This window comes from Rattus norvegicus, chromosome 9, assembly GCF_036323735.1.
Source record: "Rattus norvegicus strain BN/NHsdMcwi chromosome 9, GRCr8, whole genome shotgun sequence".
NCBI classification, from domain to species: Eukaryota; Metazoa; Chordata; class Mammalia; order Rodentia; family Muridae; genus Rattus; species Rattus norvegicus.
Window position 1 is genome coordinate 121,272,768 of NC_086027.1, and position 12,658 is coordinate 121,285,425.

At 40.3% G+C, this 12,658-nt stretch overlaps 1 protein-coding gene across 3 annotated transcripts in view; it reads left to right on the forward strand.

The window, feature by feature from the left end:
* The window catches only part of LOC134480627 (zinc finger protein 431-like), a 41,824-nt gene that overhangs the window by 6,354 nt on the left and 22,812 nt on the right, over window positions 1-12,658 (forward strand). Inside the window, exons 2-4 of one of the 3 annotated variants that reach the window (XM_063268207.1) lie at window positions 7,760-7,886; window positions 8,078-8,138; window positions 9,277-11,751. In XM_063268207.1, coding sequence (XP_063124277.1) covers window positions 7,760-7,886; window positions 8,078-8,138; window positions 9,277-10,894 — 1,806 coding nt within the window. In that variant the 3' untranslated portion in view covers window positions 10,895-11,751. Of the gene's footprint in view, window positions 1-7,759; window positions 7,887-8,077; window positions 11,752-12,658 lie in introns of those variants that run through there. The other 2 variants (XM_063268208.1, XM_063268209.1) reach the window with 2 other exon arrangements.

Here is a 12,658-nt window from a genome sequence, read left to right on the forward strand (position 1 = left end):
GATATAGACTGGCCCCAAGATGAGCTTGTCATGAACTCCTGTGTTGCAGAGTATTTGATCATATTGTGAACCCAGAGACTGTCCAATTTGCTGGAGGCAGGGTTAGTGGGGGAGCTGTTTCTAACTGGTATGGCTCAGCCCTTAGTACACACCTTTGCTCTCAAACGATGAAGGTAAACATCGATTTTGAAGGAAGCGCTCATGTTCGTAAGTAATGTATAATTGAGTGGGTGAAAAAATGATGAATCAGGGAAAGATCTGACAGAATAGGATATGCCCAACTCTTAAGAGAAGAGGGAAAAGAGGCAATATAAGAGGAAGCAGCACAGAGGGTAAGAGGAGGAGGCAGTTTTACCTGGAGAATTTTACAGAGACAGGCAGGCTAAAGACAGAAAAAGAGAAAATGAGCAAGAGAATAAGAAGAGAGCAGTTTACTAGAGTTCATTTGAGGCCAAGCATAGCAATTCAGTTAGAAGTGAAAGAAGCAATTTGAATTGGTTAGAGTGAAGAGTAAGAGCTAGAAGAGCACAGTTGACCAGGCAGAGTTCAGAAAGAAGAAGAAAGGGTGATTATTTAACAGTTAAGTCTCTGATGGCGAAAACACTCAAGTGCCCAACTCTACTGAGCCCCCTCAGTGTTTGCCCAGTACTGAGCCTTGCTGATGCATGTGGAAGCTTTAGTTCCTAACAAAAGAACATCTTGATCTTTCTGTTTGGCACCTGGGCAGTAACACCCAATTCCTGATTTTTGTTCCTGTTTTTGTCCTGAGGGCATAACCTATTTTTCCACTGTGCTTCCTGGAATTCTCCACCCAGTGAACTTGGGGTGTATATTCTGTGAACCTCAGTAAAGCTTTGGCATTTTCTTAGCCCAAATGACCCTAGTCTGTGTCTTTTGTTAAATCGCCCATGCCTACGCCCCATCATTCTAGACCTAGATAAGATTGTACAGAAGCTATAAGCTTCCATGACTAGGCCTAGATTATCAGAAGGAGGAAGTAAGCCTTCCAGGTATTTTTACATTCCTATGTGATAGTCACTGTGGACAAAGATAGAGCAAGTACTGTATGTATCACAATCTTGCTGTCCCTATCTTTACGAATTTGCTTTTCTTTGTTCACTATAGCTTCCCTTCTTTGCCTTTCATTTAAACAATATTGAATTAAGTTTTTTTTCTTTTCTTTTTTTTTTTTTTTAGATTTATTTATTTATTATATATAAGTACACTGTAGCTGTCTTCAGATACACCAGAAGAGGGCATTGGAACTCTTTACAGATGGTTGTGAGCCACCATGTGGTTGCTGGGAATTGAACTCATAACCTCTGGAAGAGCAGTCGGGTGCTCTTAACCGCTGAGCCATCTCTCCAGCCCGAATTAAGTTTTTATATGAGGGTAGATTCTCATATAATATATCCTGACCACTGTTTCCCCAACCTGCACTCCCAACTACCCCTCATTTCTATCCTTTCCCCAAGGTCCACCCCCCCACCCATTTCCTCTTCAAAAAGGAGCAGACCTAACAGACAAAACAAGATAGAAAAAGACAAGGTGAAAGCCTTCATATTGGACAAGGCAACCTGATAGGAAAAATCTCAAGATCAAGCCAACGAATCAGAGTTACACCTGCTTCCACTGTTAGGAGTCCCTCAAAGACACCAAGCTAACAGCCATAACATATCAGCAGAGGACCTGGCATAGACCCATGCTGTCTCTATGCTTGCCATTTAAGTTTCTGTAAGATTCCTAGAAATCCAGTCAGTTTTAGTCATGGGTTCCCTCTCATATCAAGGGCCTCAAGTTAAACCAAACATTGGTTGGCCACTCAAACACGTTTGTTACCATCATGCCCCAGCACATTTTAGGAAGGACCAATTGTAGGTGTGTATGGGTGTTGGGGGCGGAGGGGGGTTTCCAGGTTTCTCTTTCTTCTTTTTAGCCTGTAGAGTACCTTCTCTCCTCAAAGAGACTAGAACACAGGGGTGAAGGCTCCAAGCTTGTACTCCCTTGACCTCTGCCTTCAGTGAAGTGTGTCGAATTTGTCCTTAATGATCAGTCCCTGCTGTCAGTTATCTGAGAGCAAAGTTTGTCCTTGCATCAGCAAGGATTGTTGAAGGAGCTCATGGGACCTCCTTGGCCAACAGCTCAACCAAATGTAACTTATTACCAACGTTGAAGCCCTGCCTGGTGTCAAAGGATGGTCCCTTCAGACTCCATATCCTCCATTACCAGTAGTTTTCATTAGGGTCACCCTGGTCATCCAGGAAGTTGTCATTGTACTGGATTTCTACACTAACTCCCAAATAACCCCTAATTCCAGCTGTTTCTACCTGCATTGTACTTTCCCCTGCATCCCCCTCAACTGATCCTCCCTAATCCTGTTCCCATCAAACTCTGGTCTACTCACAGAAATTATTCTATTTCCCCTCTAGAAAGAGATCTGTGCTTCCTCCCTAGAGCCCACCTCTTTAACTAGCCTCTCTGGGTTTATTACTATTTACCTAATAGGTAATATCCACTTGTAAGTAAATGCATGCCATGTTTGTCATTCTGGGTGTGATTTCTTTAGTTGCATTTACTTGCCTGTAAATTCATGATGTAATCTTTTTAATCAGATGGGTGATAAATGTACCACATTTTTTGTTTACCCCGTAAGGCTCAAAGTGAGTCTTAACTACCAGGAGATTCCCCAAGTGACCCAGGAGAGTGGAGTTTGATACAAAGGCAAGAGTTTCTTTTCGGGTGTGTCAGGGTCAAGCTTCAATCAGCCCCTCGTAGCAAGTGACTGGAAGGGGACCCCAATGGCTGTGACAAGCAGTTTTTATACTTTGAGAGGTACAGGTTATATTAGCAGGTTTACAGTTCAAACTTATATGGCATGCGTTTGAGCTCTTCATCTGGGACCAGAGGGTCAGGCTACTATCAGTACATTCTGCAGGATTTTCAAGAATGTCCATGCTCCTCCCAAGAACTGTGGGTGGAGAATGGAACTTGTCCTAGCCTTGACCTGAGGCAGTTGATGTAAAGCTGGCAAAAGCCCTTAGGATCCCCATAACCTACCTACTTTCCACCAGACCAAGCCTCCTGACAGCGCTTAGGCTTCAGTAAGAACCAGGGTCCTTCAACCCATTCTTCAGTTGAAGTACTTTTTAGGTTGTTTCTAGGTTCTGGCAAGTATGAATAAATGTGCTATGAACATAGTTGAGCAAATGTCCTTGTGGTAGGGTGGAGCACCTTTTAGATAGATGCCCAAGAGCTTTATAGCTGTGATTTGAGATAGATGGATTCTCAGGGTTCTGAGGCACCAGGACTCTGAGGAAATGCTCATTTCCATAGTGGCAGTATTAGTTTGCACCCTACTAACAATGGAGAGCTTTTACCCATTCTCTACATCCTTACCAGCATGACTTGTCACTTGTTGTCGGCGCCAGCACTGACACGGTACCGAGAATCGGGCGAAAGCCTGCGGGATGAAACACACACACCCACACACACACACACACACACACACACACACACACACACACACACCCCTGTAGCTTTATTCACCACTTATATTGTGTTTGAGTGTGTGTGTGTGTGTGTGTGTGTGGTTTGTTTGTTGGTTTTTGCTACTTAAATGATATTGTTAACACATTTGATTTGGGTTTTTTAAACTTTCTGATATATTATTGCCTATATTTGTCCTAGTTAGCTTCAGTTGTGAACATTTACAATCATCTGACGGGCTCTCACTTGAGGGCATGCCCTCATCAAAATGTCTGGATGCTGTATCAGTGAGAGATTGTGTTGTGATGATTGATGTGGGAAGGCTCTACACTGAGGATCCCTGAGGCAGGATCCCTAAGCAAGTGGGCCTGGGCTGGATAAGAGAGCTGGGGTAAGTCTGAGACAGTGACCAAGCAGGAAACAAGATTTGTTCATGGTTTTTGCCTTTTCTTGAAGTTTGAGTTTCTATCCTAAGCTCCCAACCTGATGGCTGTCATGTTATTGGACCAAACAAGTGAACTGGTTTATTTGCTGAGATGCTTTTGGTTAGAGAATTGAATCAAAGTAGGAGAGTAGCAAGTTAGAAGAAAAAAAAAAAAGGTTATTTTGTTGCTGACAGAAATTAGAGAAACTAGAAATGTTCTCCCTTGGAGGAACCTGGTAAATATCAAGGCTTGAGATGGCAATCAGCATAGAAAGCTGTATTCAGAGCTTAGTCGGCTGTTGGTGTACACCTGGAAGACTGGAGTCATGCAAGTAATGCAGTCAGAAGTTGAGGTCATCGGATTTCAGTGGAAAATAGATTCCGTGACAAATTTAGCTAGAGGTCATTTATGCTGTATTTTGACCCCAAATCTTTCTTATTCCGCCCATGCTCTGAGAAATTGAGTAAGGCAGAATTAAAAAACAATTAGCTATATTTCTCAGGTGAAATATTGAATCTGTTAGATGATTATTACTAGTAACTCATTCTGGACTACAGGAAAAAAACAACAAGTTGAGCAGAAATAAATGCAAAGTCTGTGGTTTGTAGAGAAAAGCAGCCCTGGGAAGTTACACATGGCAGCCAAATGCTGAGACAGAGGCATGAATTTTCAAAGAGATTATCACCATTAAAGAGAAGGGCTTTGCTCAGGATTGGAAGCCTGTCCCCCCCAGCGGGGACCCAGTTATTCAGGGTCCAGAAGAGGCTTTCTACCTGTGGGCCAAATGAGGGTGAAGAGAAGAAGGAGACCAATCAAGATTCTATTGTCAAGGTCTTGTTTATTGGGATGAATGTTACAGCTTTTAAGGCTTTCAGGTAGGGGGAGTGACCTTTGTGAAACATGAAGGAGGGGGAGATGAGGGTATAGGCAGTGATAGCTGGAGGCAAAGAGGTCAGGCGATGAGGTCAGGTGGGTGTTGACTGAGGAGATAACTGATTTTTTCTTAGGCTGAAGCATCCCATGAATGTTATCTTCCTGTGCCGTAAATTCATGGGAGAAGCTGTTAGAGGAGTATGTGTGGCCAGGAGTCACGTAGCCACTTTGAGCTCTACAAATGGCCAGGCCCAAATCCAATATGGCTCACTACAGAAGCCTAAGAAGGTGAATTAACAGAAAAAGTCCCTCCTGATAAGCCTTCAGTTAATGGAAGGGGGAGTTGGCAAAGTCATTCCTAGACCCAGGAAGGAACTTCATATAAAACCTGCTACTACTGGTCCAAGCGTGGCACCCAAGTTCTGGAAATAAGAAATATGGAAAAATAAGGTTATGGCTTCTTCCCCCGTGGTTTCAGGCAGCACTGTTCCAGCCATCTATGTTTGGCAGAGTCAGAGCCCCAGTGAGGGAGGACACTGTGAGAGTGCATGGGAAGAATCTGAGGATGAAGCCTGAGTTCCATTTGAGACCACAAGATCTAGAGATACCCAAGTTATGAGACACCTGTCATGGAGAGCTGCATATAGGGAGTTCAAGGATCTAAACTGAGAGATGTATGAGAAGTTGCAGGGATAGGGCAATCTAAGCCTTTTGAAACGGAGGCTCCTTGTGTCTGAGACAGAGATGCAAGGTTTGGTGTTTGTCCTACTGGGTTTCTTGCTTTGGTCCAATCTTTCCTCACTATGTACACATTCCTCTCTACTGGAATAGGAAGGGGCATTCTGTGCCTTTGTATGTTGGAAAGATATAACTTGCTTTCTGATTTTACAAGATGTGGCAATCAAGAGTGTCAGAAGTGATTTGGGGCATTTGAAGAGTGTATGGGCTGCTGCAGGCTATTAGGGTCATTGGAAGCTCCTGATTAGCTGCCTGTGAGGAATGGTTTTCCTAGAATTGACTTGTTTGGACTTTTCCAGTTCTGGGAAACAGAAACTTAGGCCTAGTTTCCCAACCTGTCAGTTTACAACCTGTCATGGAGGAGTCAGCCTGTCAGCCTTGCTCTGGCCAACTCAGTTCTCTAAATAGAACTGCTTTTGTAGGAGGAACCTTTCTAGATGATTAGTTATTGGGGATGACATTTGGGTGTCTATAGAGTCAACCCATTTGCTGCGTGGTGTGTGTGTGTGTGTGTGTGTGTGTGTGTGTGTGTGTGTGTTGTGTAGTGGTTGTACCTGATTAGTCAGCTTCCTTCTTTTTTTTTTTTTTTAAAGATTTATTCATTTATTATATATAAGTACACTGTAGCTGTCTTCAGATACACCAGAAGAGAGAATCGGATCTCTTTACAGATGGTTGTGAGCCACCATGTGGTTGCTGGGAATTGAGCTCATGACCTCTGGAAGAGCAGTTGGGTGCTCTTAACCGCTGAGCCATCTCTCCAGCCCGTCAGCTTCCTTCTTATGTTGTCTTGCCTTCAGCATTATACACTCTAACCCTAAATCACATAAGATGCACTTGAAGCAATTACTATTCAGTGCTAAGGTATTTTGCAAGCCTGTTTTTTTTTTATAATTTTAATTTTGTTTTGTTTTTTGAGGACAAAGTTTCTCTATGTAGACCTGGCTGTCCTGAAAGTAGGTATGTAGAACGTGCGGCCTCAAATGTAAATGGTCCACCTGCCTCTGGCTCCAGAGTGCCAGGATTCAATGTGGGCCAACATGCCCAGCTTTCTCTTTTTTTGTTTGTTTGTTTGTTTGTTTCTTTGTTCGTTTTTATATTATTGGCTGATGGTTTGGACAGTGGGTTTTGGCACATGTCAAGTATATGCTGCTGTGTTGATCTTTATCCCCATTATGAATTTTGAAATTTGACAGAGAGCATATTCTGTTTCTCAGGTGGCATGTATTCATGACATTCATACTGCCTGGCTATATTGCCTGAGCTTTCTGAGTCATTGGATTGCAGATATATGACATTTTTCCTACCTGTTGCGCTTGTGTTGATTTATTTTAATGAATATGTATATTTTGCCTGTATGAAGGAATATGCACATCATGTATGTCTAATCCCCATAGTAGTCAGAAAATGGCTTCAGAATTCCTGAACTTGGAGTAATCAGTAGTTGTAAAGCTCACTTCTAACTACTGGCAATTGAGGCCAATTATTTTTAAGACCAGCAAAAACTCCTCAGTGATGAGCCAGCTCCTGTCCTATGTTGCTTATTTAGGATCAACATTTACATTGCCAATATTTTTATCTGTTTAAACATTCATTCCCTTTTAGTAAGATCTCATTATTGTTACAGTTTAAACTGGGCCACCTAAAGATTCTGGAAGAATACAGAACTTCAGTGAATGTAATTCTTTGTAGGAACTCTAGTAAAAACCTCTGAGTCCTTTCTATCTTTCTTGTTTGTTTGATTGATTTTTTCATAGGGGAGACAGGGTCTTAATATGTACCTCTGGCTGTCCTGGATAGACCTCAGATATACCTGCCTCTGCCTCCTCAGTGCTTGGATTAAAGACATGAGCCTATATGCTCACTTGATGTTTTTTGCAGTTAGTAATTGTTCATACAATTTCTCTATATGCTCAGTACTGCACGCCTGCCTCTCTCTCTCTCTCTCTCTCTCTCTCTCTCTCTCTCTCTCTCCCTCTCTCTCTCTCTCTCTCTCTCTCTCTCTCTCTCTCTCTCTCTCTCCATTAATTAGCATTTCTCTTGCAAGGCTGTATCCCACTCAAAGAGGAAAGAAATGACAGAAGTGAACCTTATTACTCAGTTTTCTTCTAAGATGATTTGGTAATTAACATTAGAACATCTGGGTCAAGAAATAAGTGGGGGAAGCACCAGAAGCATACATTTACAGTGATATTGGTATCATGGTTTCTGTTGTACTCATGTATGGGATATTTCAGGATGCATTGACCTATGATGATGTACATGTGAACTTCACTCGAGAAGAATGGGCTTTGCTGGATCCTTCACAGAAGAGTCTCTACAAAGATGTGATGCAGGAGACCTACAGGAACCTCACTGCTATAGGTAAGACAGTGAATTTTCTTTCAGTTTTTAAAATAAGGAAACAACTGTTCCTTTTTTACTGTTGCTTTTCTGTGAAGTCAATTGAGAATAAAGAAGAATGAGGTGAAAATATCAGGTTCACTGAAGATAGTAACTTAAATGTTGCCTAATTTCCAATAATATATCATACATTTTCTGGTATTGTATTTTAGGTTACAATTGGGAAGACCATACTATTGAAGAACATTGTCAAAGTTTCAGAAGACATGGAAGGTAATTTTCATGTGCAAGTTGGTATGAATATGCCTCTGAAGAAATGTTAGTATGTCCTCGAACTTTTAAAGAAACGCAACAGTGTAAAAAAAAAATACTTTAAGTGTATTTATTATTAAATTCTCACAAATCCATGTACCTCAGTGTCAGGTGTCTGACTTGTTTTTTGCAAGGCATTCCTCTAAGAAAGAAGACAAAGAAACAATGCCTTAGCCTTACCATCGTAGCCACATTACAGCTACTCTGTATACCTGCCAATCTGTTTAGTCTCATAACACACACACACATACACACACCCACCCAGACACACACACAGAGTAGGTGATAAGTTTATGTTTCTAACAGGCAAATATATCATAGTAAAGCTGATTACTCATATAGTAACATTGTTAAGTTTAAGTGAGAGGGACAGTCTATGAGAGTCAAGAATGTTGTTCAAGAGAAACCTTAATTCTTTTTTTTTTTTTAACCTTAATTCTTATACCATATGACTATGATGAACAAAAAGTCAAACTGTGTGAATGCAATGTGGAAACATTTCATTTGTTATTTTAATAGCTATATCCTGTGTCACAATGGATACAAGCCGTGTGAGCACAAGGATATTGAAAGAAGCAATGTCCCCCCCACCCCCAGAACAATTAAGATATATGTAGTAGTCCACATTTGAGCAGACTTTCTCAGTGTGATACAAGTTTATAATTAGTTGGTTTCCCAACTTCATTGGGAATATATCCATAAACTCACCTAGCAGAAAATCCCTAGGGATACTAGGATTGTGGAAATCCCTTTCTGTTTGTCCTGGTTCACTTTGCTGATGAGGTATGCAAATGTAGTATATTTGACAATAAAGGAAACATATGAATGTACTCAATGTGGTAAAGCTCTGAGCTCTTCCATTTCCCTCCAAATATATGAGAAATCTCATAGAGATAGAAGATGGTACAAATGTGAGCCATGTAATAACACTTTTACCAACCCATAGTGAATGGGAAACCATGAGTGTAAACAAAGTGATACAACCGTAAGATGTGATTCTTCTTTACAATTAGACCAAATTATAGAATTAATTTCCATTTATTATATTCATTAGTTTAATGGTAAAGCTTTCACATGTGCCATCTATCCATCTTTGCAGGCATGAAAGATGTCATGCTGGAGAGAAACTGTCTGAAAATACTCATTGTGGTAAAGCCTTTTCACAAAACAGTCATCTCCAAACACATAAAAGCACACATACTAGAGAGCAACTCTATAAATGTAAGCAATGTGGTAAAGCCTTTACATGCCGTAATGAACTTCAAAGTCATAAAAGGATTCATACTGGAGAGAAATCCTATGAATGCAATCAGTGTGGTAAAGCCTTTAAATCTCATCGTTATCTCCAAGTACATAAAACAATACATACTGGAGAGAAGCCCTATGTGTGTGATCAGTGTGGCAAAGCCTTTGCACATCGTCGTACTCTTAGAAGGCATGAAATAATACATACTGGAAGAAAATCCTACAAATGCAATCAGTGTGGTAAAGCCTTTGCATATCATAGTTATCTCCAAGTACATAAAAGAATACATACTGGAGAGAAGCCCTATGAATGTGATTGGTGTGGTAAAGCCTTTGTACATTATAGTCATCTCCAAGTACATAAGAGAATACATACTGGAGAGAAGCCCTATGAATGTAATCGATGTGGTAAAGCCTTTGTACGTCAGAATGATCTTAAAAGGCATGAAAGAATTCATACTGGAGAGAAACCCTACAAATGTAATGAATGTGAGAAAGCCTTTGCACATCACCATAATTTTCGAATGCATAAAATGATGCATGCTGGAGAAAAACCCTACAAATGCAATCAATGTGGTAAAGCCTTTTCACAAAACAGTCATCTCCAAACACATAAAAGCACACATACTAGAGAGGAACTCTATAAATGTAAGCAATGTGGTAAAGCCTTTACATGCCGTAATGAACTTCAAAGTCATAAAAGGATTCATATTGGAGAGAAATCCTATGAATGCAATCAGTGTGGTAAAGCCTTCAAATCTCATCGTTATCTCCAAGTGCATAAAACAATACATACTGGAGAGAAGCCCTATGTGTGTGATCAATGTGGTAAAGCCTTTGCACATGTTCGTAACCTTAGAATGCATAAAATAATACATAATGGAAGAAAATCCTACAAATGCAGTCAGTGTGGTAAAGCCTTTGCACAACTCAGTCATCTCAAAACGCATGGAATAACACATACTGGAGAGAAACCTTACAAATGTGATCAGTGTGGTAAAGCCTTTGCATCTCATAGTTATCTCCAAGTACATAAAACAATACATACTGGAGAGAAGCCCTATGAATGTGATTGGTGTGGTAAAGCCTTTATATATTGTAGTCATCTCCAAGTACATAAGAGAATACATACTGGAGAGAAGCCCTATGAATGTAATCGATGTGGTAAAGCCTTTGTACGTCAGAATGATCTTAAAAGGCATGAAAGAATTCATACTGGAGAGAAACCCTACAAATGTAATGAATGTGAGAAAGCCTTTGCACGTCACCATAATTTTCAAATGCATAAAATGATGCATGCTGGAGAAAAACCCTACAAATGCAATCAATGTGGTAAAGCCTTTTCACAAAACAGTCATCTCCAAACACATAAAAGCACACATACTAGAGAGGAACTCTATAAATGTAAGCAATGTGGTAAAGCCTTTACATGCCGTAATGAACTTCAAAGTCATAAAAGGATTCATACTTGAGAGAAATCCTATAAATGCAATCAGTGTGGTAAAGCCTTCAAATCTCATCGTTATGTTCAAGTACATAAAACAATACATACTGGAGAGAAGCCCTATGTGTGTCATCAATGTGGCAAAGCCTTTGCACATCATCGTACTCTTAGAAGGCATGAAATAATACATACTAGGAAAAAAACCTACAAATGCAATCAGTGTGGTAAAGCCTTTGCCCGACAGAGTCATCTCGAAACGCATGGAATAACACATACTGGAGAGAAACCTTACGAATGTGATCAATGTGGTAAAGCCTTTGCACATCCTCGTTATCTCCAAGTACATAAAAGAATACATACTGGAGTGAAACCTTACGAATGTAAGCAATGTGGTAAAGCCTTTGTAGGTCAGAATGTCCTTAAAAGGCATGAAAGAATTCATACTGGAGAGAAACCTTACGAATGTAATGAATGTGGTAAAGCCTTTTCACAATCAAGCCAACTCCAACTACATAAAAGAACACATACATACTAAAGAGTAACCCTATGAATGTAACCAATGTAGTAAACCCTTTACTGTGATCTTCAAAGGTATGGTGGTTTAAATATACTTGGCCCATGGCAAGTGGCAGTGTTAGGAGGTATGGCCTTTTTGGAGTAGATGTGGCCTTTGAGGAAGTATGTCACTGGGGCAGGGGCTTTGAGACCCCGTGCTTAAACTCTGCCCAGGGCAGAAGAGTCTTCTGGCTGCCTTCTGATCAAGATGTAGAACTGTCCTCCAGCACCATGTCTGCTTGGACACGGACATTTCTTCCACCTTGATAATAGACTGAACCTCTAAATCTGTATACCTCCCCTCCCCACAATTAAATGTCCTTTCTAAGAGTTGCCTTGGTCATGGTATCTTTTCACAGCATTAAAACCCAAATTAACACAAACAGCATAAAAGATACCACACTAGAGAGAAACTATGAATGTACTAAATATGGTGAAGCCTTTGCACATTTCTATATCTCCTTATAACAAAAGTATTCCTGAAACCCTGTGAATGCAGAAAATAACATTCTTGAGAAAAGCCTTATAAATGGGCTCAGTGCGGTAAAGTCTTTGTGAAATCTGCATAAATACCTAACAATTCAAAAACATGGTCAAAGTAAATGCCAGGAGTCTATTGGAAACGAGCTGAGTTAGAAGGGTAGGGATTATGAATAGTGTGGTTGGGTGTGCAGTTAGTGCTAGAAAGTTAGGGATTAGGGTTAAAGTGTTGGGTGGGCGGTGTGGGTTAAGGTTAGAGACTGGACAGGTAGGGTTAGGTTGGGGGCATTTAGGGTTAGAGAGTTAGGAAAAAGTGTGAATTTGGGGAAGGAAATGGGAGGAGGTTGGCTGTGGTACAGGGAGGGATGAAAATGATATATAGTATTCATAAAATCCTCAAATACAGAAACAATCAAGTTGAAAAGCTTCAACTTAAATAGATTGAGGGGTAAGGACACTTGTTACTACATTAATGAAATTCAGAAAAATCATTAGGTCTTATCTTAGAAATCATTTATTCCAATAAATAGAAAACTCTAAAATAAAGTACATAGATTTCTGGATGTATATAACCTACCAAAAGTAAATCGTGAAGATCTTAAAAGAAAAAAAAAATTGAGCAGCTTTGTAGAAAGCAGTACAAGTGAAGTTGTGGTCAAATATTTACCAAATAAAATTACCAGACATTCAATGAAATACTAACACAAATCCTTCTCAAACTATGCTATTAAATAGCAAAGGAAGGTTACATTACCAA